Source organism: Aythya ferina (assembly GCF_964211825.1).
Source record: "Aythya ferina genome assembly, chromosome: 2".
Taxonomy (NCBI): Eukaryota; Metazoa; Chordata; class Aves; order Anseriformes; family Anatidae; genus Aythya; species Aythya ferina.
The window spans coordinates 45,776,507-45,803,990 of NC_140297.1; the positions used below are offsets into that span (position 1 = coordinate 45,776,507).

At 38.0% G+C, this 27,484-nt stretch overlaps 1 protein-coding gene across 1 annotated transcript; it reads right to left on the reverse strand.

The window, feature by feature from the left end:
* Window positions 1-318: 318 nt before the first annotated feature.
* NPHP3 (nephrocystin 3) lies at window positions 319-27,484 on the reverse strand. Its single transcript, XM_084511012.1, has 27 exons — window positions 27,043-27,484; window positions 26,606-26,731; window positions 25,279-25,429; window positions 23,621-23,773; window positions 22,207-22,340; window positions 21,813-21,973; window positions 19,862-20,009; window positions 19,225-19,299; window positions 18,516-18,695; window positions 17,087-17,190; window positions 16,559-16,673; window positions 15,544-15,687; window positions 14,890-14,987; window positions 14,319-14,421; window positions 13,632-13,714; window positions 12,484-12,622; window positions 11,504-11,668; window positions 10,734-10,831; window positions 9,800-9,922; window positions 9,207-9,396; window positions 8,825-9,066; window positions 7,570-7,645; window positions 6,468-6,595; window positions 4,051-4,291; window positions 2,132-2,257; window positions 1,504-1,619; window positions 319-1,294 (listed from the first exon to the last, which is right to left on the reverse strand). Exons 1-27 carry the CDS (start codon window positions 27,388-27,390, stop codon window positions 1,114-1,116), a joined length of 3,948 nt encoding a protein of 1,315 aa, XP_084367138.1. The 5' UTR covers window positions 27,391-27,484; the 3' UTR covers window positions 319-1,113.

Consider the following 27,484-nt stretch of genomic DNA (forward strand, 5'->3'; position numbering starts at 1 on the left):
AAAGGGAAGAATGGTAATTATTCAGAATTGGAAATCATTAAATGAGGAAAGTCTGAAAGTGGGGAAGGTCTAGAAAGCAGTTTATTTAAACTAGAAATGTTAAGGAAAACAGAGCAAGATTTTATTATACATGTTAAAATCAGAACAGAGCTGACAGGCTATCTCAGACATCTGCAAATTCATAATACTGGCTTTAGAGAAGGGTATTATCACATCTCGGAGTATTTAAATTTATTCATACCGAATAAGAGCAGACTTCAAATTGCTTCTAGATGATTAGGCTATTAATAAAGAAAAAAAAAAAAACCAACAGGTAGATTTGATTAGCATCTTTTTATTTGACGGCCACCTATGACTGTTTTTCCTTCTAATACAAGCATTCTTGTATTTGAAGGGATTCAGTGAGATAAAGTAGTGAAACTGTTATGAAAGGGTTAACAACAAGGCATCAGATCATACTCTTTTTCATTCTGTTTCCTCAGAGGAAGCATTTTCATTGAACACAGATGGATTTGACAGCAGCTTTACTTGTATATAATGATATATTTAAATAAATGTGCTTCCAAGGGAAACCAATTATTTTTGCAAAAGTCTTTTGAATGTAAATTTACTTAAAGCTGAAATTACACTGCAGGTAAAACGAGGGGTAAAACAGTATTTTGACTTTTTCAAAGTTATTAGAACTTTAGAAACAACTCTAAAAGCTTCTGAAAAAGGTTGATGAAATAAAAAACACATAAATGCACTAAGCCAGGCTATTATAACATAGAAGTAAGAACTACCCTAAAAATTACATACCATTGGTTTAATTTATCTTGTTACAATCCTGGCTCTTAGGATAGGAGGTATCAAATCCATATGTTTTTGGTATTAACTGTAAGTTGAGCAAGTACCTTATATGCATATTTGTATACAATGGAAGAAATTGACGTCGTACCATACAGTCTGCAAAGTTAACACAGAAGGATTTCAAGCTTAAATTGTTTCCCTGTCATTCATGAAGACAGTCTTAAGTCCCAAAATAGTACTTTATCACAGGAAAAATAGGTTTTCCTAAAAATTTTGTCTAAAAAAGTAGCAATAGAAGCAGCTTTTTCGTTGAGTAGGTTTATATCACCTTTGTCCAGGTTCCAGGAAGGTATTTGGTGATAATGCACTTTTTATACTGAACGTATCTCCACTTGATGAGTGTCGAGAAGTTGCTTTTCCACCTATCAACAAAGTCTCTGCTTCTTTTATTTCCATAGCTCTTTTGTAAAGTTCAGCTGCCTTCTCAAAATCTCCCCCTTCATAGCTTGGGAGAAGAGAAAAACAAAGTTGAAATAAACACATAAAACAAGTCTCACCCTTTATTTAAACTGAAATGCACACCATGCAATCAACAAGTGTAATTAAGGCTCTCTACTTTCCTAATAAATACCCAAGTCCATATGTTTCATTTTATCCACTGACTTTTATAGTAATTTGATTTTATAGGGCAAGAGCAGATCCAGATCATCTTACCTTAACACAGCCAAGTTTTTCAGAGTTTCCCCTACACGAGGATGCATATGGCCAAAGCTGTCTTCATAAATCTTTAGTGCACGTTCATAAAGAGGTAAAGCTTCAGTCTGCTTTTTCTTTGGGTAGTAAGAAGTTGTTTGTTACAAAAGTACATTACATTTTTTTGTTTGTTTGCCCTACACAGTATCAACACATCCTAGATACAAATTCATGTATATTCAACCAAAAAGCTGCTTTGTGTTCTCGATGCTGTTGGCATATGAGAAGTATAATTGAGACTGTCAAAGCTACTTGCTTTTACTTGAAAATCTCATTCCCATTAGTCTGTTCATATTTAGGGTCTGGTTTTGCTAGGCAGTTTTGAAAATCTCAGTCTACATACCATAGAATTCTTAGTTGCCAAATGCAACTCCTTATAATTCCTTAATTTTATCTGAAGCAGCTTTAATTACTGCTTAAAGTCAGGTAGGCAGATTCCTTCAATTTTTTATAATGGATCCTAAGCATTTGTAGGTCCTATAAGGAGATCTCTTTAAAATGCAATTAAGTTACGTTGGTATCATTTAGGTACAAGTCATAAAAAAGTCTAAGATGGGAATAATAAACATGTAAGACATGGAGAACTTACCATCTGACAGTAAAGAACAGCCAGATTCACCAAAGCAGTCGCTACACTAGGGTGTTTGGGGCCAAATGATTTCTGTCGAATTTCAACAGCTAGTTCATACAGAGGAACAGCCTTGTCGAGTTTTCCCTACAGAGAACACAGAAAAAACAATTTGGTTGTCTTAGTGTATAAAAAAGATTTTACCATTACTGTTTTTAAATGAAAAGGTTGGAGAAACTGTAACTTTCCAGAATAAGGGTTTAACTTTGGTCAATTCATAGTTGTATTCTGCACAGATTATTTACTGTGAATATTTATTGGGGCTTTCCAAAATATTTTCCAAAATGCTGAGCATATTCAACTCCCAGTTAATGTGTTTCATAGCTATGTCTCTTTCTTCCTTTTTTAATTTCATTTTCTTTCCACAAGTGTCTCATTCATAAGGCTGTTAAAAGAATTTTCAGTTGTACTTTTATCCACGTAATTTTCTCCATTTACACCTTCATCCTGCCATAAATGAGAGCAGAGAGCTTATTCTTAGACCTAAAGTGCTGAAATTTACTGATGATACGGGAATGGTAATGTAACTGCCTTACCTTTGATAAGTGGTGGCTGCACCATGTTCTTTGGAACAGCTGCAGTGCTTAATCCAGTTTCGAGTACCTGACACTTCCCATTCATCACACTGAGACCTTGGTTTCTAGCCTGATTTCTCTAAAAATCTCCTATCATATTCCAACTAGTTTTCACGTAGATTATTTTTCCAGCAAATATGTTTTCCTTCCATTTTGAATCAGCACACGCACACATTAACCTGATATATTTCAGAAGTACGTTTTTATTTAGGTTTGCTTAGGTTTTTATTACTAGAATGGGAATTCTCTTACTTAACAGCAATGGCATTTAATACTGCAAACTTTCATCTAATAATGGTTCATTGTAATTGCAAAATTCAAATCAAATTTTCTATTTATTTTTTTCAAAGCATCACCAGGCCACAATCTAAAGATGATCAGTAATTCATCTGGAAAAAATACTTATCTATAAGTAATTGTCATTTTCTATACCTGATTCTTGTCCCTTTTCTTCCCCTACTCTTCCTGTGTCAATAGTTCACCATGAATTTTAATTTATGCTAATTCAAACTAGAAAAGAGCTGTTAGACCTGCATATTGAGTGCTTTTGCAGTTTCTAGCAGCTTCAAAATTGTAAGCTGAAGTGAGCAAAGAACACAGAATTCAAAACCATCTCATGCACATATACAACGTTCATTAAAAATGATGAAGCATGGAGAAGTCTAGACTACTGTTACTGCACACAGTGTATTTTAGCGGGGAAGTAACTCATCTTTCACTGAATCAACACAAGCTGGAAGTGGCTTAGTCATGCAGCTTATTTGGAAAGTACAGTCTCCCTCATGAGCCTCAAGTAAGGCACTATCTCCATCACGAGCTTTTAAGTTATTCTCAGTTATACTATAAAGACTGAGGACATCATGTTAAAAAACAAAAAACAAACAAAAAAAAACCATCACTATTCCTACACCACAAAACACGATTTTCCCATCAAGTCACATCTCATTAAACTCTTGTATATGGACATCATGTACCAGACAGTAGAGAACTCAAATACAGCTGGCAAGAGCTTATCCAACTGCATTAGCTTTTAACCAGATCAGAAGTTCTCCTTCACGGTGAATACCAAGCATGCAGGACACTGAGGGCATTACTCATAAATGGCTTACCTTTAAGCAAAGTGTGTCTTGAAAACACTACCGGGCTTTTTGGGAACAGGCTAAGGCCACTTGACTGTACCTTTTATGCATGTGTGTATTGATAGCTGACAATTCCCATGGCCCACTCCTTTTGGACTGCAGACTGTAACACTGCAGGGCATTAGCTATTTTAGGTAATGTGTAAAGGTAACAGGGTTGTGCTTACCATCTTTTTGTACAGCACTGCCAGGTGTTTCACCGTGTAAGCCAAGGAGGGATGATCTGGGGCCAGAGCTCTCCTCCTGATGTCTAAGGCTTTTTCGTAGAGTTCCTCTGCTTTGTCATAGTGCTTCTTCTCGTTGTACAAGGCTGCCAGATTGTTCAAAGACTGCGCACAGTCTGGGTGGTCAGGACCCAGGACTCTTTCTCTCATTTCCAAGGAGCGCTTCAGAAAAAGCTCTGCTGTCCTACAAAGCACATTTATTAAACAATATTTTAAAGCTGATAACATCTGTACAACCTAAAGTGACTGCTTGAAACAGAATAAACTCAGCCTCGGAAATTGCAGAAATACTGACATCTGGCAACAGACTTTCTCTTCTGGATAAGCAAATGCCACATCAGCGTTTCATTTAAGCAGTGAGGAGCTATAAATCCCAGACACAGCACTGCCATGCAGGCTAACCATAGCAATGGCAGACAGAGATAATTGATTATTCCAGTGTAGTACTGGAGCTCCCTGGTACAGGACTGAAAACCCAGTCTAGCAGATTTTAGTAAACATTACACTAATCCCACAGCTGCTCGTTTCTTTAACTCAAGCTATACCTTCTGTGCAGCTCCTCACAGCAGTCAGTACTTCCACAGATAAAGCAATAGTGGAATGTTAGGTAAAGGTTCAAACCCATCACACAGTTTTTCAAGTAACTGAAAAGAATGTAATATATATTACAAGGTTCAGCAGGTAGCTTTCATACCAAAGGGGGAAAAGACTGGAAAGATGCTTGACGTGATGATCAGATGATCACGTGTATTATATGTGATGAGATAGATTCTCGTAACAGAAACTGTCTGGAAGTGACAGAGTGGAAAAGACTCTCTCTAATGTCACCATTCAAGTGTTCCTCTATCAAAAGCACACCTTTCATCTCACTAGTACAGTATGCTACTGTTCCATTACGGATTTGCAGCAGTTCCCCAAACAATGGCTGATTCCCACAAAATACTGGCAGCATCCATTACAACTAGGTAGTTTGTCATCCTGACAAACACACAATTTTGTGTGACTCTATTCCCAGCGGGTTAGTTCAGTAAATCAGAAAAATCCATTTCACATTAGAGAGGAAAAGACCTTACATAGAACCATACATTCAATTCTGAAGCTCTCACACAAGTGTCAAAAGGTGTTCTCTCTACAGAAAGACTAGAGGATGAAGTGTGATACATAGCAACTGTTAGTGACACACCCTTCTGCCACTGATTTCCTTCTAACTGTACTAACTGATCAAAAAATTCGATCTTGGACTTGCTGTGATTCAGAACAGACGCACAATAGCCATTTAAATGACTTAAACCTACGCTAGAACGAGGACTGTACTTTCACTTACCCATGAAACAGCGGAAATACATTTAGTCTAAAAGTAGGTTGTATTGGACAGGAACTACATATGAACAGCGTGGAATAAAAAATGATCCTGTATGAGATTAGACAGAAAGTGCTCCTCTATGATCAGTCACTTTGTGTGACTTTATGAGGGTAAAGTGACAAAAACAAACACGCTTTTCCAACAGCGGTTAAAAACCAAGGCTTTCACTGTAAAAACAGAGCATTTAAAGGACATGCAGATCCCAAATTACAATACACTGTTTGTAGTTTTCCCAACAGCTACTGCTAACTTAAACACCAGATATAGGAAGAACATAAGAACACTTCCAGAAGTTACTCTGTGCTTTTTTGCTGTGCACTTTCTTCCTTTCCTAGAAAGCTTCAGTTCAAGAGAGGAAGACATACGGTGACTTAGAATTCACTCACAACACCCCCTTATAGACTGCTTTGTGGACAGAAAAAGCTGGTGAGAAGAATCACTAACCATGCAATCAGAACTGCTCTGCACCGTTTATTCCCCTTCTTCAACACTCCTGCTTACCTGTACCTGCTTTTAGAGCACCTTCATGCTGCTCTGTCATCTTTTGCCCTGAGAAGGCCTGCAGGGTAAGAGCTTGAGGATTACATCTACAGTGAAGAAATACTTAACTCATGATTTATTGTAATACTGGCAACTTAAGTGGTGTAAAACACCAGTAATCCTGATGTTCAAGGATGAACACTACAAAGGAAGGTGACAAGATAGTGAAGCTGACTAGAGTAAGGCATACATTTTGAGAGAGAGCTGATATTTGCAACTCAGGCTAAATTTAACAGTGGAACACCCAATTCTGAATGCAGGAAATTCGCTGAGTTGTTAATACATGCTCATAGCATCAACTCCAGAAAATATGAGCGAAAAACAGTAGAATGAGTCAGGGACACCACCATAAAGTGTATTTGATCATGTCTCTACAGTTAATGCTAATTCTTCACGCTTTGTTTTCACGTATTATCCCTGAGAACACTCAGCGGATGTCACAATGAATACAACTTACTCAAGATTATTCTGCAGGTAATAGAGGACTCCGAGTTCATTGAGGGTTCGAGCATTATCTGGTGTATCCTTGCCTAACGTGAGCTCTTCCAGTTGCAGGGCTCTTTGACGCAGGAGAGCAAAGCCACACTACATACAGCAAAGCACAAAGTAAGTCAGCCAATCACCATTACTATTAAAGCATTTTACTGAAGACAGAAAAACAGAAGACAAGTTTGTGCCAAAGGAGGATGATAACCCTACTTCATTCCTGTTCTCAAGTTTATAAACTCAAAGCAAAAATCAAGCAAGTCTCCTATCCTAAATAATACTACAAAGTATAACTCAAGGCTTCACATGGATCTCTGTAAAACAAGCTGCCAAGCTAATGCTTACATGCTAAAGATGTGCGAGCAGCCTTTGTTACACACTCTGCTTTGTCCTGATCTTTGCAGTCTTAATAGAAACAGTTGTGCAGCAGAACTCATTACAAAAACAGTAAAAATCCTTGTTATCCACAGTCCTTTGTATTTGAGCACTGTGGAAATAGCAACATTTTTATGGCTTTTCATAGTGTTCGCTCAAGCTACAACTAGAGTTCTGGGGTCACTAGCTGAACTCTTAAAGTAGAGGCTCTACATGATAAGCAAACCTTCAGCTCAAGAATGACCAGAAAAACTCTGTAGCTGAAATACACAGGGGAAAATAAATAAATAAATAAGTAAATACATCTCAGTATGGCACATAATACTGTTACTGGGATTATCCAGTGCAATAAGGATTGCATCCAATAGTATTTGTAGAAGAAAGGCCTCGGTTATCTCCATGGAACACCTTTTTCCCATTGCCATTTTGATAGCTAAATGTATCATTAATTCTGCACCCCCAAAATGTATATACTCACTTATTTCTTTTCTACCTCTCAACTCCTTATCAGTTGCCCTGATTCATCTCCACCCCAGCGGAGTTTAAAGGGCAGTCACCAAAGCAGCTGCTAGGCCACTTCACTAGCAACGCCCTCAATTACCAAAAGCATTTGAGAATCAGATTTGTCAGCTCTGCACACACACGATCATATTTTTAACAGAGCCACAACATTCACAAAACATCAAACATTTCCTTACCAGACTGCCTTTCCGCCTTGCTGCTTTCTGGCGTATTTTGAAGGACTTTTTCCTCAACTGCTCAGCTTGTTCATATCTGAAAACGGTTATTTACTGTGTTAGAAGAATGCCAAGTGTAGCTGGGTATTCTGGAAAGCTTCTAAGTTACTTAAGCATACAAATCTGAAGAGAAATTATGCATCTTGCAGGTGGGGGAAAAAAATAAAAATGAAAATCACAGTTTTTGTCCAAGATAAAGAACATCCAAGATAAAGAACATCCAAAATGCTTGGGGCCAGACAATCACAGGATCACAGAATGGTTTGGGTTGGAAGGGACCTTAAAGATCACCCAGTTCCAACCCCCCCAGCCATAGGCAGGGACACCACCCACTAGATCAGGTTGCCCAGGGCCCATCCAGCCTGACCCTGAACACCTCCAGGGATGGGGCATCCACAGCATCTCTTGGCAACCTGTCCTAGTGCCTCACCACCCTCCAAGTAAAGAATTTCCTCCTAACACCTAATCTAAATCTCCCCTCTTTTACTTTAAAACCATTCCTACTTGTCCAGTCATTACTGGGCTGAGCAAAAAGTTGCTTTCCATCTTCTTTTATAAACCCATTTAAGCACTGAAAAGCTGCAATGAGGTCACCCCGGACTTCCCTTGTCAAATGATGCAGTTACTCCACCCTAGAAGGCCACCAGATTGGTCAGGCACAATTTGCCCTTGGTGAAGCCATGCTGGCTGTCCCAGGTCACCTCCTTGTACTGCATATGCTTTGACATTGCCTCCAGGAGGATCTGCTCCATGATCTTCCCAGGCACATAGGAGAGGCATCCCAGTCTGTAGTTCCTCGGATCCCCTTTTTTACCCTTTTTTAAAATGTGAGTGATGTTTCCCTTTTTCCAGTCACCAAAGAATTCACCTGACTGCCAGGACTTTTCAAATATGATGGAGAGAGGCATGGCAACCCCATCAGCCAGTGCCCTCAGGACCCTGGGATGCATTTTGTTGGGCCCCATAGACTTTTACCTGTTTGGTTTCATCAGAACCTGCTCCTCCTTCACCTTTAACTTTTTAGTTTGTTAAAACACTAAGCACAAAAGTCAGCCCTTACTGGGTGGCCTGCTACAAGAGTACAGAGGGGCTGCTCACTTCTGCATTGGGCGTAATGAAACTCTAAAAAAGAACTACAGAAACAGTATGGCTTCAGGAAGAAAATCTGTTAAGTTACTTCTATGTGAAAGAAAACCACCCCTGTAGCCAATCTTACTTGTTCTGCTTTTGGTACAACGTGGCAAGCGCATCAAGTTCACGGGCTACCCGAGGATGTTCAGCTCCATAAGCATTTTCTGAGATTTCCAGTGCCTGCTTATACAACTGTTCAGCATTCCCAAACTTCTTCCACTGAACATAAACTCCTGCTAGCTGGTGAAGTGACTGTGCCACCCTCGGGTGGTCTGGATCCAGTGCAGTCTCTCGAATCTCCAGAGACCGCTGCAAAGGAGCTACAGCCTGTAACAACAAAGTTCAGAATATGATGGCAGCAGGTAACATCCCGTATGTTGCAATAATTTAACAGCTGAAACAGAAAGCACACACTGAGCTCTGCTTAATTTGCCTCCTTGCTGTTACAAGTCTCTAGATGTACTCACCTGACTGAGAAGACCTAGGTCCTTAAGAAACCGTCCCAGAGTCTCATAAAGATCAGCCAGGCAGATCATACTTTCCTCTCCCTCACAGCTTTTTTCATATTCTTTCAGAGAGTCAAAATACTCAGCTGCCATAGAGCTCTTATCTTTCCCAACCAGCTGCCAGTAACTCAGCAACTCTGCAAAATGTCCCCTGTTTTAACAAGGAAATAAGAAGCTCATCTTATCTCTGACACCTCTCTATTCAAACTGATGCTATGTTAGAAGAATAGGGCCATACGCATGAATTTTGTCTTTATGCCATGGAGTGTCTACAGAGACAGCCCATGGAGACTGCCGCATTTCAACAGCGGTATTTATGCCTTTACCAAACCCCCAGTTGTAAGAGAAAAGAAAAAAATACATGATTTATATAACAACAGGGTCACCAGTGCATTACCATTCCAGGCTCTACTATTCAAGTACCTTCGATCTTGATCTATCATTTTCTGATTTACATTTTCAAAGAAATCATTATTCATGTGCTCGACAAAAACAACAACAACAAAAACCCTCTGAAATGTTTATACCCGCCAGAACATTGGCCACCTTTGTACCTTTTGTAAAGGTTCTGGGACACAAAGAGATTCAAAAGACAGTTGTGTAGCTTTTGCTTGTCACCCTGCTGTTGGAAGAGCCAGGGAAGTTCATCTGCACTTCTCCAGGTCACCCGGTCTCGACTATTGAAACAAAAGCCATAAAAGTAAGAACTCGGAGTCCTAATACTACTCATCAATTTGATGTGAAAACTAGGCAAGTATACAGTTGCCATACAAGAACGTCTAAACAGACAGAGTACTATGAAACCTATGCACTCTGTTTTCTCACATCTTTATTTATTTTCATATCAGATGGCCCTGGAAATCCCCAGTACCCCACTAGAAGCTACTCCTCCCTCCTACATGGGCTAATCTGTGCCAGCTAGTAGAATCGCAGCCCAGAAGCATTGTTCTTTTGTGCATTCTTTCCCCAGCACGTTGTGGCCCTGTTGGCTTTCTGTTACCCGACAGCACGTGCTCTGAGATGCAGTAAATAGTAGCCCACAGCTGGAACACACTGAGGACTGTAAATGCAGATCTGTTTTAAAGATGGACATGAACTTGTAAGCCTTTCAGCTTATTGCTTGCTAAATACAAGGTAGTCTCTTGTCTCTTCAAGCTCCAAGCAACCTCAAATTTCTCAGCATTTACTAGGAGTTAAAAATCTACATGGGGTCAGTTACCATAAAATAAACCATCTATTATAAGTTCATACCCCAGCTTATCACAAGAGAACTTCTTGGAATGCCTATTCCCCACTATGGTCCTCAGTCTGTTCCAAGATTAAAAAGCAATAGATCAACAATAAACTGGTCAAATGACAATTAGGGTACTGTAGGGTTATACTGCTGTGATAATTCACTAAACTGAGTAGGAGGTATATAAAGGAAACAAAAATATCCATGAGGCAAAAAGCCTGCAGTTTAGCACATCTGGAGGAATTATGACCTACCTTAGCTGCATGGTGAAATAGTCCACTAGTTTTTGCCTATAGGCAGAAATAACATTTTCACCTTCTTCCATGTACTCTAATCGCACCATCTCCCAAGCCTGAAAGAAAATATCATTGAGAAAAAGAGAATTTACTCAATTTGTATAGTAAGTCACCCTTATTAAGTCAGATAACACACAGGGAGCTATGCAAGATTATTTTTATTTTTTGCTAAAACAAGTCTCATGTTATGATAAAAATCTTTCAATGCCAAAAGCAGTACCAACATTGTCTTATGTTATACCAAAGCTCTGGTTATTCAGGTAACATCCCTTCCCTCAATTCAGCTTGTTTTTAATGGAACTAGTGTTTTCCAGGACACCTTGACTTAACATGTGATAGGTTCTGAAGGCTCAAAATGCCAGGTTTTCAACTGCTGAACTATACTGATAGTAGTAACACAGCTGTAGTAGTTTTCAAGGTGATTCTAACATCAGTCCAGAAGTTAAGGAACACAGATGAGCAAACACAGATGAAAGACTACCTAGTTAATAACAGAACCTATCTTAAGGACAGTAGGGACTTGGGGTGTAATAAGGCAAGGATCTGTAAGCAACTTCTCAGATAGAAAGGGAAAATGAACTCTGAATGTAATCAGGTGTAAAGTTGGGTGAACAAAAACAGATTGAAAAGCCTCCCACATTTACCATAATATGGTCAAGAGCAGAATCTGTACAAAGCTTTGGATTGGTGGAGTTGCACTTGCATGTGTTTAGAATTTAAAAAATTACCTGGAGATGCTGGAACTTCAGCAAACCACAGCCATATGTCAGCAAACACATTTTGTGCAGGCTGTGAACAAGCAAGGCTAACACTGCAGAAGACAGTTCAGGATAAAGTTCCATCAGCTCTGATTCACTTATACCATTGTGGCTTACACCGATGACACACAGTATCTGTGGTAAAGCAGAAAAAATAGCTTACACAGTTAGTTAGCAGTATTTGTTGCAGGTCTCAGATTACTGAAATCCAAAGAAAAACATCGTGCATCGTGCATTACCATCTATAACTTCATATGACAAGGGAAAAAAATAACATTTAAATCCTTTCCCTTTTCTATCCTCAAAGAAAAATCCTCAGTGCTACTAGTTTAATATTCTAACACATAAAGCACCAAATGGGACAAATAACTGACATCTGGGACAAACAAATGGTTCTGTAGATCTTCCTCTAAAACACTTTGGAGAAAGGGTAACTCCATTATCATAAAAGACTTCAATCCAAGTAAAATATTCTGAAGGTCCCATGCTGAGAACACCAAAGAACTTCTTGCAATTGTTGAGTATGTCCTAATTCAAAAAATGTTCCACTAAACAGAGAAATTCTGTAGAAGCAAGAAGAGGAATCAAAAATCTAATAAGCTCTGCCTTATATTCACAAGATACCATACTTTGATTAGATTTACTAGCTTAATGTAGTTAATCATTGGTTCAGGGGACCAAAGGAAGGGCTGATTCTACATCACATCACAGTGGAGAAGTTCTGTTTTGTTCTGTGAGATAATGATTTAGTTTAACACAGAGAAGTCAGGTGTTCTATGCTTATGCAATACATAAAATTAGATTAATACAATTTCCTGTCTGTAATTAATAATGACATAACCTCTGAATCATACATACGAACTGATCTAAATTAGTATTTGCTTTTAATCTAAGAAAAACTCTTTACAGGAAAGAATATATATTTCCTGTAGAAATCATTCTCTGCTTACCTCTCTCAAAAGACCTTTCTCCTTATCATTCCGCAATGATTCTTGAATTGATCTCAGAACAAGCCTGTACAAGGACACTGTGTCTTGGCATTGGAAACACTGTTGAAGGGTTTCATCAATATTTCCTGTACTTCCAACACTGAGCAGATGGACAAAAAGGACGTGGTTTAGCATATTACATTTCACTGAGCACCATGAACTGAAATTATCAAAGAGCTCTACATCAAAAATGCTCCAAATTTTCTACTGGCTTTATAAGGTACAAAGCACCAGGAAAGATTAAGACCAAAAGAGGTGAATTTCTTAAGCCACATGCCATCACATTCTCTGATTTTTCTAAATAACTGCAACATTTCTATTTTCAAGAAAAAGTATGTTGCAGTGTTCTTTCCTCCAGCAGGAGCACAGAGTAAGAACACCAGGTTGGATAAAGATAAAACCTCACGTTGCTGTTTCACCTAATGCACTTACAAAGCATGTTTTCAAGATCAATTAAGCATTCTAGAACACAAAACAGAAACAAAAAAGAAAGAAAATCACCCAGAGTAAATTATCATCTTCTGTGAGTCTCTAAATTAGAAACGAATCCTTCTCAACAAGGTTAAGTCTAGGTTAATACTAAGCCAACACACTTAAAAGTATTCTGTTGCACAAGAGGGAAGATTAATTTTCTCCACAGCAGAAATTACACAGCAAAATACCATACGCAGGATGTTAAACTAAACAATTGCTGAACTCCCTTTCAGCCTTAAAATTTATGAGGCAAACTATCTGGTACATCAGTAAATAGAGCAGACCTGAATTAAACCATTTAATGAAACATTACCAACATTCTCCAAATGCCACTACAAAGCATTTAAGTAACTGATATAGTTAGAAACCAAAACAACAGAAAAATGGAAGAAAAACAGAAGTCAGAGCTATCTGAATTCACTTCTTATCAAAATGGCAGAGATCATTTACTCTCTGATCTTTCCTCCCATTGCATTCCCCAGTCAGCGAAGGGGGAAAACTTCATACACTGCTCTCCTGTTTTTTCTTAACAGGATTCACTCTATATTAAATGAATGCACTCCAAAATACTACCAAACCTACTTGCAAACTTCTAAACTAGTGATGCGCATAACTGCAGAATCATCTGTACCTACCAAGCAATGGTTTTGCCCAAAAGAGTGACATACAAAGCATTGCAAGTTGTGGCAGAACGACAATGTCTCTCAAGCTTCTTCTCCTACAAGATTTTAAACAAAATCTGTGAGCTCAGATAAAATTAACCACACCAATACAAAGTTCACCATTTGACAAGAAAATAGACGTTTTAGATATGCTTCTATCTATAAAATCTGAAGAGTATAACATGAAACTAGTGCACAAAATACTTCATGATTTACTAGCCATAATACAAGCTAAAGTTTCTCTTCCAACTTAGGAGTAAAAGAGTTAGCATCTACTCGTTACATCTCTAAAAATGAGAACTACCACACAGCATTAGTTTGCAAAGCAATGAGGTAAAACACTTTTCCACTACCTAGCCAGTGTTTTATTATTATGCAATACTAAACCTTTCATGATTTTAAAATGAAAATAATATGTTTACAGCAAATATGTGCGACTGCACAGTTTTCCTGTTAATAATTTACACTGTTCCATCTGTGCTTCAGTGCTATGAGCTTCAAGGCAAAAAAAAATAATAGTCAAGATGTATGCTGAACAGTACTATTTAGTTAATTAAACAGAATACTTTCTCCTGGCAGCTGTACTTATTTCATCTTTTCATGTTTTCATTAAAAGTTATACTGGAGTTAGCTACTTCAGAAGAACTACAAGAGACATACCTGCTCTTTAGTCAATTTAACATTTGCAGAGTTACATTCTGCACTAATGAGAGATTTAACATCTTTGGAATTCAGTGGATCAAGATGAAGAGTGGGCCACAACCTTTGGTAAAAGAGAACAAAATTATACTCAGACCTTATTAAATAACACACAAAAGGAGAAGAAAAAAAAATGACATCAAAGTTCTGTAGCTTTTTAAAGATTGATGCCCAACCAGTAATTGAACTTATTCCCTGCTACTAAGAAATTCTAGTCATCACAAGCCAAATTTCAACTTTTAGCATTTTTCTGGATCTACAACACAGTATCGCAGTTCTTGATGTGCACATGACTGATCCTCTCACATAAAGTCATGTGGATAGGTCCATCCAAGTAAAACAAAAATCTGGTTTCCCAACAGGTAAAAGCTGCAATTGCAACGGAGAAGCTTTCCTCGTCCACAAGAGTTGCAAAACCTTATCTATTGATTACATCTCCAGGCCTTAATAAGTCTGACCATTTGCTCTTACACTAGTAACTGTAATTATTTTACGCAAGGCTATTGTGAAACATCTCAGAAATGTAACGTACCTCCAAGCCTGTGGACACGTTTCTACGTTCACTGATACAATTACTCTCACATTCACTGGCAGAGGATCTATCAGCCATTTCATATGCTTTTCAGCTTGCTTAAAAACAAATTTTGATTACTTAATAAAACAGTTATTCAAAACAAATACTAGGAGTTGATAGGTTTCATTAATTGCACAGCTCAGAGAATGGAGTCTTGAATTCTCCAGTGTCCTTACAAATTATTCATGATCTGATTCTTGAAGCAGTACTAAATGGTCCATTAATACTTATCAGCGCAACTGAACATTAAAGCAGACAGAATACTATTGTTAAAGTGTTCACCTCATAAAAACTAGGCAATTTACAGGCCCAGTAAGTAGTTCACAGCAACAAACACCTGCATAAATAATGTACCTGGGCTACTCAAAAATAAAAGTGTTCAGGCAAATAAAACTAAAAACAAGCAAACAAACAAAAAACATCCATACAATACAAATTTCATCTATAAAACTGACTATTTTAACTCATCTGCACTTATTGCATATTAGTTTTACATGTGCTCTTCACAGTAAAGCAAACATTATTATTTCTGTTACATAGATATAGCTGAACTTATTACAGTAGTGCAAGTTTATTTTGGACTGACAAATGACAAGTATTTTGAAAACATACCTGTATTTGGTCAATAGAATCAATAATTATAATTATGCTGCCCTGATGGCGTGCAGAAAGTTTCTCCAGCCAACGGGGAAATTCTTCCAGAAGTTTAGCTGGATCCAAGGTCAGCGGTGACACTAACCAGGAATGTTGCATAAGCTGCAGAATTACAAACATACATAACAAATTCTACCTTAAAAATCAATTAACAGAGTTGAAGAAAGACTTATAGACACAAGAGAAAAAATTAGTGCACTCTTGGGATAATTCTTCTAGTCATATTCACACAGGATTCTTTTCTTCTACTTCATGTTCTGCATTTGCTGGCTTTCTACAAATAATATTTATTGAACTCACCGCACAAATTCTAGAGAGAGAACTAGAATTTACAAAATGGACAAGGGATCTGGAGACTTAAAAGGACTTAAAAGCTGCACAGATTAAAAAATGCAGATTTCTGAAATTCGTGAGAAAATTACAACACATAATAGATTTCATTTATCTAAAGGTTTTTGTCCTGTGAGGTCCTTTCTGCCACCATGTGGAGGAAAAACAAAGCTCAGACCCTAGCAGAAAAATACTCCTTCTTTATTTCCATACATCCCACATATATTTACATATATTCTGCAGATCTAACACATTGTAAAAATAACTATTTACAGAGACTAGTCTAGGACCAATACCATGCCAACTGGCAAATACAGCCTCAGGTTTCTAAACACATAGAGCAGAAAACACCTGCCTCTCTCATCAGTCAGATGGGAAAAAAAGTTTGGAAGAAGCTTATATGGCTTTATAAGCCATCAAGATTGGTCACTAAAAGCACAACTATTACGAATGTCCCAGAGATGCAATTTAAGGGATCTTCACTCAGTGTGTAGGATCAGATTCCCTCCTTCTATAATGCCTTACACTTTCATTACCATTAATGGATGTAGAAAAACCTGTAGAAGTTTTTCTTTAGACATACGAAGACAATGTCACTTTCCAAGGCATCATGCAATGCAGGGCATGTCATTAGGTAACATACCTTCAAAGTCAGGCGTTTAATTATCAATGCAGATTCTGAACTGGTAGACATGGGCCTCCCAACGAAGTGGTAAAGAATTAGAGTGTTTGGTGAATGTTTCTGTTGCAGCTGAATCCTAGAGAAAAGCAAAAAAAGAAAAACAAACAAAAAAACCCCTAACGGACTATATTTCTGCACATATAACTTAAAAGTTATCAGTTTTGCCAAAGGAGTAGAACGTCTGAGCTAGAAGAGGTGATCAGCATTTAATTCACAAAATTGGGTAGATGTTTTTTGAGCTATAATTGAATCTTTTATCTGTTTCCATTTTTGCTCTCCCCAGTATTGCTAGCCATTAACAAATGGCTTTCATGGCAATGAATAGTCACATGATACTGAGCTTGTTAGAAGTAATGGCACTATCAATTTATTTTAATGGCAGCAATCCTATCACAGTCTACAAGTGACCATAAAAAGCATTCCTATGATAAATTATTGACTCTGATCTTTCTTTCCCTTTATTTCAGTAAAAAAAAAGAGTTGCACTACCATTTTGACAGAAGGAGAGATTTCCCAGAACCTGGTCCTCCTGATACAAGCAGAGGTGGAATTGGAGCTGGTGCTGCTACCAGGTCATTCAGTCGTTCAAAATACTGTAAAAGAGACATAACCATTATAAATATTTTACTTTTTAAGGAAAAAATATACCGCTTGTTATTGTAAACTATCTAAACACTAGGTGTATGTACAAGTTTATTAAGGAAAGGTAATAAACACTAAATTATAACAAACTATAAATTGAAAGAAATTTTTTAATGAAACAAACCACAAAAATTATCTCTTTTGAAGAAAATGTAAAGTATGTGAACATTTTTTCCAAAACTTGATTTAGTAAGAACTTTCAGTGCTAATAAACCAAACTGAAGTTAATAAAGTTAAGTATTTGGGTGCTATGCTAATTCAGGCTTTCCCCCACACACACCATGCCCCATCTGCTCTACTACATTGGGTATGTTTCTCAGGACAAAGCCTTCATACTTTGCATCTGCCATGACATTATGAAGCTCTAAAGTGTGCGTGCACACACATACACACAACACAAACCAAGAAAAAAAACCCACACACCCTTCATTCACTTAGGAGAAATATTTTATCTGCAAACAAGTGGAGGCACATTAAGATATACATACATATCTTTTCTTTTAGCATTCTATTTTACTGTTCTAGTACACAGTAAAGACGGCGCAATCCTCCAACCCCTTGTTAATATATGAGCAGTGAAGAAAAAGAGTAAGATGTGCATGTAACATAGGGATCCTAACAACACACTAACACAGAAACTGCATCCTTACATTACATTATAACATCAATATTGCCCAATTCAGCTGTGATATCACTTTCTGTGACTACTTCAACGTTTTTTCTTCCTATATTTATTATACTTTCTCTATGTGTACACCTGGTCTTGGCACCCCCATACTTGAAAGTTTTAAAAAAATTATTTTACACTGACTTATCCAGTAGCTCTTTACTTTTAAATGTCTGATGTTATTCTCACATATGTATCGTTGTATGATGAGGTGAAATTTTTCATTAGCCATCTGCAGAAAGCCTAACTCCAGGTGTCAAGACAGAGCTCCAATTTCCTTCAAAAAAAGACATTCAGAGCTTTTCCTATTGACACCCGAAGTCTAGCAGGAGGACACTATTTCTGGCACAACATTTTGGTGCTTTTCCTCAGTGTAGAAACAAAAACTGCTTCTTTATCAATGCCATTCAACAAGAGGCAAACTGGCATCTCTCCTAGAAAATAAATGTGCCAGCTACGTAAGGCATATGTCTTCTTCTAGCCTAAGGAGTAGCAGCCCCTAGGAGGCTCTCAGACACAACTTCTTTAGTAGCACTACATCTCGCCTCACAAGAGATGGAAACAAGTAATGGCTTTCTCTTCATCCATATTCACTTCCAGTATACCTACTTTCTCGAATCCCAGCTCACATGTTGAATTAGAGGCCTGCTGGAAAGCTTCCATCTGTTCTTGTTCATCGTGTGCATCCCACAAGACATCACCAAAAACTTCTTCTTCAGGAGCAGTGGACTCTTCCTTATTACCCAAATCTTTGCCTTCTGGTTCTGTCATTTCGCAGCCCAATATATCCTGTGTAAAAGAAAATTCCATTTAAACAACTACAACTATAAAACTTAGAAGTACGGGCACATATAGGATTATTCTCAATGCCAGTGTGTGCAATATGCTTGTTCTCTTTCATGCTGGCAGAGAAGATAACTGAAGGGGCTATTTGATGAATCCAAGCGAACTCTAAACGCACGGGTCTCAATACACTGGTTTTAGTCTTCTCTAAGTGGAAGCAACTCACAATAGGGAAGGATACTGAGAATCACTTATGTGATCTTTCATTATCCCAGGATATGGAACACCATGTTAACAAAGAATTTAGCCCAACACTAGATCTCTTGCTCTGTTATTTCTCCTGTTCATAAAAGCACTGCTCAGCTCAGGACATTTTTTCCCCACTTTAAGTTTTCCTTGCTCGCCAGGTCTGAATGATAAAACACAAGAAGACCCTTTGAGTTACACTGAAGCAGCATATAGCAATCATTGACAGTATCTGAGATCATAAATCAGAGAAGGAACAGAAAAAGATGAAATGCATCAGGTGCCCTACCTGTTTAATTATCTTTTCTACGCAAGTATAGATTTTGTGTGTTCCTTCCTCCACACCTCCCACATGATCAATCATCTGAAAAGGTAAATGATAATGCATGAAGCAACTCTGAATCCAACTGGGAACAATATTTAGGACTTCCAACAAAAGCTTTTTGCAACACATTTTAATTCCATTCTATTGTACTCCTTAGGTAGGATTCACTTTACCTAAGCATTAAAAAGTTACACATTTAGTCTCAGCTGTTCTTAACAGTCCCCTCCACAGGGAGAGATAATAGTCAAAACCAGATCTGATGCCTATGAGGAACCTCTCTAGAGGTATGCTCCTCTCTTCAGTGTCTGGAGAGGGACCTTAGATAAATACCTTTGCCATTTACATGGCTAAATATAGATCAGAAATTCCATCCCTATAACACAAGGACGTTTTTCAGTAAAAAAGCAGTGGGATTTTTTTTTCCCACTAATGAAAATTTCACAATCTTCATAAATTTCAGATTCATCCTGCTCATATAATGAGTATCCAAAGCAATAAGCATAATGAAATTTCTCCAAATATCTGGGACTACTAGCACTTGATCTTAGTTACGGCAAGAAAGTAAGCCTTTCAAAATTCAACAGCCTTGAAAATACCGTACCTTTGCTTTGTTCACACAAGAAATTTGCTCAATTAACTGCTGCACTGAGCCTGAGCTGACTCCATCATCATCCATTCTGTGGTATATCAGACGGGGTTTTTCTTCGGGATTTTTCAAGAAGGCTTCTTCACAGTCCTCCAACAAACAACTAGATTGGAAATCAGCATTCTTGTGCTATATTACACTGCTGTAGTAAATAGCTCAATCAACACAAGCTCCGAAGGTGGGTTTCACTGCAAAATCTAATTCAAAAGTCATATCTATTTACAACAAGGACGACCAAATATTTCATCCGAGAACTTAAGATAAACCCTGAAGCAAAGAGCAGTTATATGAAAAATGTATGCTACTTACACTATAAATATTAAAACTATTAATTCTTTGGTTAATGCTTTGTAAATTAAAAGCTGATCTTCCTGTCATACCGATAAGCAGAGTGACAAATAATTGTCTTGCAAGGAAAGAACACGGAATCATGCATGATTAACAAGCATCATATATATGTTTTGCTGTTACTTCTTTGAAGGCTGTTCTATTCTTTGAAGAAAGAATATACATTACAAGGAAAGGTCCTGTAGTGTTTGTGAGACATGGGATAGTTTCTTAGTATACAGTAGTTGAAAAGCAGAATTAAACTCCTCCAATCTCAAAAGCACCTGATATGTGTGAAAGAATTGATTCCATGGATATCACACCCAGCAATCTATTGCTGTTCCACAAAAGGAACTATACAACTTGGGGATGCTGACAGTAGCAGACAGGGTTTCTCTGTCTTTTTCTTATTTTCTTCATATGAGCACCATGAGCTTCATCAGAGATTTTGTAAGAGAAATAAGTGAGTGAATACTGTTGGCAGATTTTTTTTTAAACATTTGTGACCCACACACATACCACTGGGTTATTTGGCAACAGTGTCCCCTTGAGGAGCAATGGGTCCTCAGCAGCAGACACTCTGTCAGAGCATAAATGTATGGCAGTTCTAGCCCAATTCCTCTAAGAAAACAAATCAAAATCATCTGTGGTACCTTGCTGTTCCCTCATGCACTCCACTGCTATAAATCTTACCTATTAGTGCTTAAGCCAGCCTTTAGTTCTCTGGGGAAACATGTTTTACTTACAGAAACAGTAGGTCTAGTTAATAATGCAACAGCTGTGAAATCCCCAGAGTTCAAAATCTACCCCAAATATGAAACTTAGTGCATACCAGTATTTACAGATTTATACTTTCATGCAGATGTTTTGGAATGACTATTCCATGATCCTTAATGTTTATGTTTTCTAATCTCTTTTTTCAGAGAAAAAAAAAACAAACATCAAAACCAAACTCTGGCTAAATTCCCAAATACACCATAGAGACACAATTCTAAAAATATCTTCAGTTCAGTGTTTTTCACTTAGCAATTTAAATTTCTTCTTCTAGAAGGTTAGGCCATAAGTTACCAAGCAAACAGAAAACATTGCACCACCGTGTGTCTTAAAACATCACGAGTTTAGTAAATTAAATTGTAGAAAGCTAGCATAAGGTACCACAAAGAAGAGCCATGAAATTAGTCCAAAAAGGTGTCAGAGATAGAAAATAATGCGTGACAGAGTAAAATCAAGGCACATGTAAGGATAAATAAGTAAATGAAAAACACTGAAGACATTCATGCCAGCCGTGTGAAGGAACAGCAGAGAGCTGATCTTGGAAAGCAAAGCATTTCCTTATTATGAAGGCATCTTTCATGCTGAATTTTAACAGAATCTAAAGATAGAGGAAAAAGTAAATGACCAAAACTGATATGTTCTTTCATCTGTGTGCACTAGTAAACCTAAAGTTTGAAGGAGTATCATTTAGAAGATAATATCTTTGGAAATGTACTGAGAAAAGGATCTCGTACATTCTAATAAGCTATGCACTCTGCATAAATTACCAGTTTCCATTTACTTTACCAGTCTGGAAAATACTTACCTTGGCAAAGTTAGATGTAGGAGCAAAATGACTAATGAACTTTTTTCAATTTCCCATTTTCTTACATCCTTAAAATGATTTTCATTTTCTGCTGGAAAATGAACAACTTGAAAGAAGTAGCCCATTGTCTCACAGGTTCTTTGAAGTTTTGGTGAGTAGTTCTGAAAGCAAATTTGAAACTGCTTTACTACTAAATCTGTATAGCGTCAAGGACGTACTAGATAAATCTCCCCCTTTTTTTCCCCCTCTATACCGTTTCTTCCCCTGAAGTCCTTGAAACGACTTTCTCTGAATTCACTGAAATTAGGGTACAGCTACTAGAGCTTTCAAGAAATATTGGACAAATTTCTGAATAAGTATCCCAGTGGAAACAAAAGGTTTGTGAGGTACTCACTCTAATGAAGATCTCCACTTCTGGTTGAGTCTCATCAGTATTAATAATAAAACATCTTACTGTGTTACTCCACAGAGAGTGAGAAAACAGAGGAGTAACCTGCAATAAACTGGCGACAGCAGCATCCCAGTCATCTGCCAATAAATAAAAAAAAAAGTCTACAGATCTCCACATCTGATTACACTGGATGATGGATAAGTCATCACCTCTTAACATTATTAATACTACATTTTATTTAAAATAGTAGTAACATTTTTACTCTATTTTTATTTTTAAAAAATTGAATTTAGAAAACACGTACCATCTGATAATGCCATTTGATAATGCAGCAAAGCAATATTGTTAAACGTGTATTATCATTAAAATATTTCATTTAAGATAGCATTGATGAAATGTACGTACAAAAATCTAGTCAATAGCTGTAAAATAGATAAAATATGCAGAAATAAAAACACTTATAATCAAACTCCTTTTTTTTTCTCAGATCTACATGTATCCCAATTAGACCATGTTAATTAACGACAGCAAAACATTATGGGAAGTGCCTCTTCTTGAGATAAAGTCAATAGCCTTCTATATTTGTACTGTACGTCAATTCCCTATAGAAGTCATGAATTTTAAAACTTTCTTAGGCTCTCTGTTTTGTGGTTGATCATTCTTTCAAGCCAAGAACAGGCTTCCCTTTCAGTACCACCTGGTACAAGGGAAGGTCTAGTATAAGAAGCTGTCACCATCACAGAGCAGACCCTCCGCTCCCACTTTGCAGGCAGAGACATCTGAATCCATGCTTGAAGGACTGAAGAAAAAAAGCGAGGAACAGCAAAACACGAGGGGTTCCAGAGCCAGGACAACAGTGGGGGAAAATAGAGAACCTGAACCCCATTTACAATAGGCAGTTTGGGAAACAAAGTTCAAAAGCAACACTTATTGATAACAAAATATCTATCACTGATTCATGTAACAAAGCATACATCTTGGTCTTGCAACCAGACTTAAATGAACAGCACCCTAATCAGAGTCAAAAACTATGCAAAATCCAGTGAGAAAATAGAAATACAGTCTATGCTAATACCAATGTAACATTCACGTTCAGGAAGTTGAAAAATTGAATCAAACTGGAAAAAAGAATCTCTGCAGACACTGGAAGAGGTAACTATCTTCCTTAATCAACATGAAGAACAAAGTATTTGGTTTATTCACAAATAGGCACTGTTCGCTGCTGTTTGCTAAAATCACTACTGCACATGTCATAGTTACATACATTAAATGCAATGTGGCATGTACAACTACAGATTCATTTTATTTTTGCAAAGGAGCTTCCCAAATAATCCTTTAGTCAAATTATCTAAGAATGGACAGAAGAAATGCCATAAGCACATATACAATCCCAGCAAAACAGGCCACTATTACTTACCTCTGTTTATATTTGCAAATGGTCCCTCAACATCTATGGAGCTATGAGCAAATTCAGGCCCTCTGAAAGACTGCTGAAGCTGCATCATACTACCCATGGATGGCTCACTTCCCAAGGCTCCTCCAGTCCAATATTCAGATTGTGCCCCAGCAGCTAAAAAATGGGAAAGAAAAAGAAAGACAAACAAACAAAACCCCTCTTAATTATCATTTAAAAAGGTAAGTAATCACTTTTAAGTATTGCAGCTGAAATCTGAAATCTACTGTCACATGCTACTGATCTTTTTTTTTTTTCTCCTTTATCAGATTTGCTCACATCCCCATGTTCTGTAGTTCTAAATGAGTGTTTGTCTAAAGTTATTGGGAAACCATCCTCATAAAGGATGTGGTTATTTGCTATTACTTGTTATTACTTGGATTGCTCACATCTATTGGGTTCAAATGCTGACTTGGATTACAAATCAGTAAAACAGTTCACAGTATTGCTGCAGTCATTTATACACATCACAAGATTGACAGCTTTTGTTCAGGAATGTTCTAGAGCTGAAAAAATGCAAAGATGCTCTAGGTCAGGATTGAAATACATTTTCTGTGCTGTGTGAGACAACTTTTGCAGCATCTCTTCATGAAACAGCTGGATTACACTTCTGCCAAATAATCTTTAGTGGAGAAAATTGTGAAAATGAAAGACTTGCAGAAACACAAGCAGCATGAATTCAAAAATGAATTCAACACAAAAGGCCAAAAATATATATGAAAGATTATCTGTACCACTACAGGTCATCAGATGGACAATTACTATGCAAGGAGACAATCACTGCATTTTGAAAAGTTTCTGGTTTTAAACATCACTTATTAATATTGCTGACAAGATGTGATTGTTGATATATCTCAGTAAGCAACACACGTTATGCAACAACACTTGATTGCAGGGTTTCCTCAGTAACCCTTCATGGTGCAAGAAGTAAATGGTAGCCATCCTTAACAGTGTCAAGATGTTAAATGTCTGCTACACTTACTGCTCAATTTTGAATCAGATACAACGCCACATAAGTGATCACCTATCTGAATCCATCCTGTATTATCAAATACCTCTTATAGAATATACAATGCTTTGCCTTTTACATCATAAAGTTTGATAGAGTTTCCCTTCAAAAAAATTCTTCAATGAAATAATTCTTTTGGTCAGTTCATGTTTGTTAAATATCTAACTCTGCTACTTTGAGAAGTACAGTAACAGAGATTGGGATACTTCTTCATCCATGGTTTTAAGTCTAAGATTCCCTCTGGTTTCAGTTGTGGTCTTCTGGATCCTTTGGAACATAACCTCTCATCTAGAATAAGAAAGCTCAAAAAAGTTTGGAAGAGACTACAAAACTCAGAATTGTTCAAAGAACGATTTAGAAAAAAAAAAACATCAAATCACTCTGTCTAGACAGTGCTCTATTTTCTCCATTGATTCATGCATAAGACCAGAAAATTGGGTTTTCTCACAGTATAAACTAGGTTTGTAAAGGCAGCTGCTTTTATCCTTGGAAATATTTTATGTTGCTTTTCAAGCTGGATTAATAAACAGAAGATAAATAGTAAGCCTTCTGCTTTGCTATTCACAGACTTCAGTCATGTTTCGACACAAAATGCTAGGGATGAAATTCTTACCTGTAACATCTGTACAATTGTCATCAGAATCAGACTCTTCAGGATCAAACACTTGGATTCCCTGGGCCTGAAGTCTCTGAAGTTTTGCTTCTAGCTCTCGTTTCGCCCTCAGTAAGTCTTGAATCTCATTTTCTTTAGTTTCTCTAAAAATCTACAAGTAGAAAAAAAACATAAGATTGAAATACACACCATAAATCTTCTGAAATTCAGTATCATGTTCCTGAATTCCTATTATGTGTTCTCAATTAGAAAAATAACTCTGTAGCATTGTTTTAGCAGGGAAAGGCACAGAAATGTGAACAATAAACATAAGCCTATAAATGAGCAGAAAGCATAGTTTAAAATATCTAATTTTAAATTCTTACCATTTTTAAGCTTAGCATACTGTTCTGAATGTTAAGAGTCTGCATTAGTATGGGAAGCTCATTAAAAATGGCAAGTAACTTTCTTGACCTTTTAAAGTTTAGTGTCTTCAAAATCACTACAAGTAGTAATTTTTTTCAAAGGTTCCTTTTTATTTTTTCCCAAAAATAGAACACAATCAAATATCTCTAGCGGTCCTGTTTTTAAAATACTATCATCATAAGGGAAAGAAAACAAGAACCTAGATTTAAATACAAGGAGATGAAATCCTCCTCAAGTCTCAATTTCTTAAATGAAGTCAAAAAAAATCTCTTTTTATGTATCTGCTAAATATGAACACCTGATAAAGATACCAAGAAGCTTAAAACAGTGTAAAACCAAGGCCTATTGCCCTGCTTTGGATGGTGAAAACATCACCACCTGCAGCAAGGGAAAAGCAGAGCATCAGCTTGGCCTTTCAAGTCATCCCCCAAAGAAGTGCTTTTCTCTTTAACTGGCTGTCATTTTTTAGCAGCCAAAATAGATGCACCAATACACGTCTCTTCCATGTAACCTAGAAGTCTTAAAATGCTAAATACAAATATGCATTGAGAAATAATAAAACTCTCTGTTTATATGTTCCTTCAGCACATGTCTGTCTGTGGCACACATTTTCCTGTCACTGTCAGATATCAAAATTTCAAGAATCTGTGTTGAAATAATACAGGAATTTAGCTGAAAATGCACCACTGAATATTCTTTTTAGTATGTAAAAGGTTGTTTTCTGTTTTTTCTCTGTTTTACAGGGAAGTAAGGTTATTTTGAAGGAAATAAGCAGCTACGACCATGATACTGCAATCTTTTTAAGACGGAAATGTCCTCGTAAAAGCTGTTGGAAAGGAGTTCATTTGGGGAACGTGACCAAGTAGTATCTTTATCTTTTTTTTTTGATAATTTTGCCAGGGAAGGAAAAGTCAAGCCATACCTTAAACTGCCTTTTGACCTTGTCTCGATCATGTTCGAACGTTGCAGCTCTCTCCATGGCTTGGTATTTCGCTTCTAACGCGCATTCTTTCTCTCTGAGTATTTTCTGGTAAGTTTTCTGAAGTGCCTGAAAACATTTAACACAGTGTTTTTGTCTGAGAGTGCGGAAGAGCCAAGAAAAAGCCTCAGCTTGTCAAAAACATTCCCAAGCGGGACAGCGCCAAGCCAGCACCCTCCAGCTCTCCGTGAGGCAGAGGAGATGCAGAGCTCGGTCCTGACCCTAGAGCCACACCTTGGCCACACCTTGACGGCTCACCAGGGTGGCGTGGGGCCATGTGCCACCTCCCCAGCACCCTGCCTTCCTCGGGAAGGGAAAACCATCGCGCTCCTCGCCACAGCTCTCCCGTGAAGCGGGGCAAGGAGGCAGCGGGGGGCTACCTGCAGCTCGGCGCGCAGCCGCTTGTTCTCCCTGTCCAGCTTGGCCTCCTTCTTCACCATGGAGGCCACCTCGTTGTTCTTGCTGACGCGGAAGATCTCGTACTCCTTCTTCAGGCGCTCGTACTCGGCCACGCACTCCAGCTCCTGCACCGAGGCGGTCGACTTGAAGCTGGCCCCGATCAAGCCGCCGGGCCGCGAGCCCCCGACCCGCCGCAGGGAGCCGCGCAGCAGCCGGGCTTTGGGCTTCACCTCCACCGGGATCTCGCAGGCCTCGCCGCCGCCGTACGTGTCCTCGATCACCTCCCCGACACCGCCCGCCGGGCTCACCAGCGACGACGCCGTCCCCATGGAGAACCCCTCGGGTTAACCGGGGAGGAGGCGCCGCTCCCGGAGGCGGCCGCTCCGCTGCCCTAACCCCGGCCCCCCGAGCCCCTCAGCGCTC

Excerpts from the sequence above, each read along its gene's own strand:
- NPHP3 (XM_084511012.1), bottom strand. The coding sequence starts at position 27,390 with ATGGGGACGGCGTCGTCGCTGGTGAGCCCGGCGGGCGGTGTCGGGGAG. Across the intron at positions 14,988-15,543 it reads ATTCTATTGACCAAATACAG|CAAGCTGAAAAGCATATGAA; the intron begins GTATGTTTTCAA and ends TTTGTTTTTAAG. Across the intron at positions 1,295-1,503 it reads AAAAACTTGGCTGTGTTAAG|CTATGAAGGGGGAGATTTTG; the intron begins GTAAGATGATCT and ends TCTTCTCCCAAG.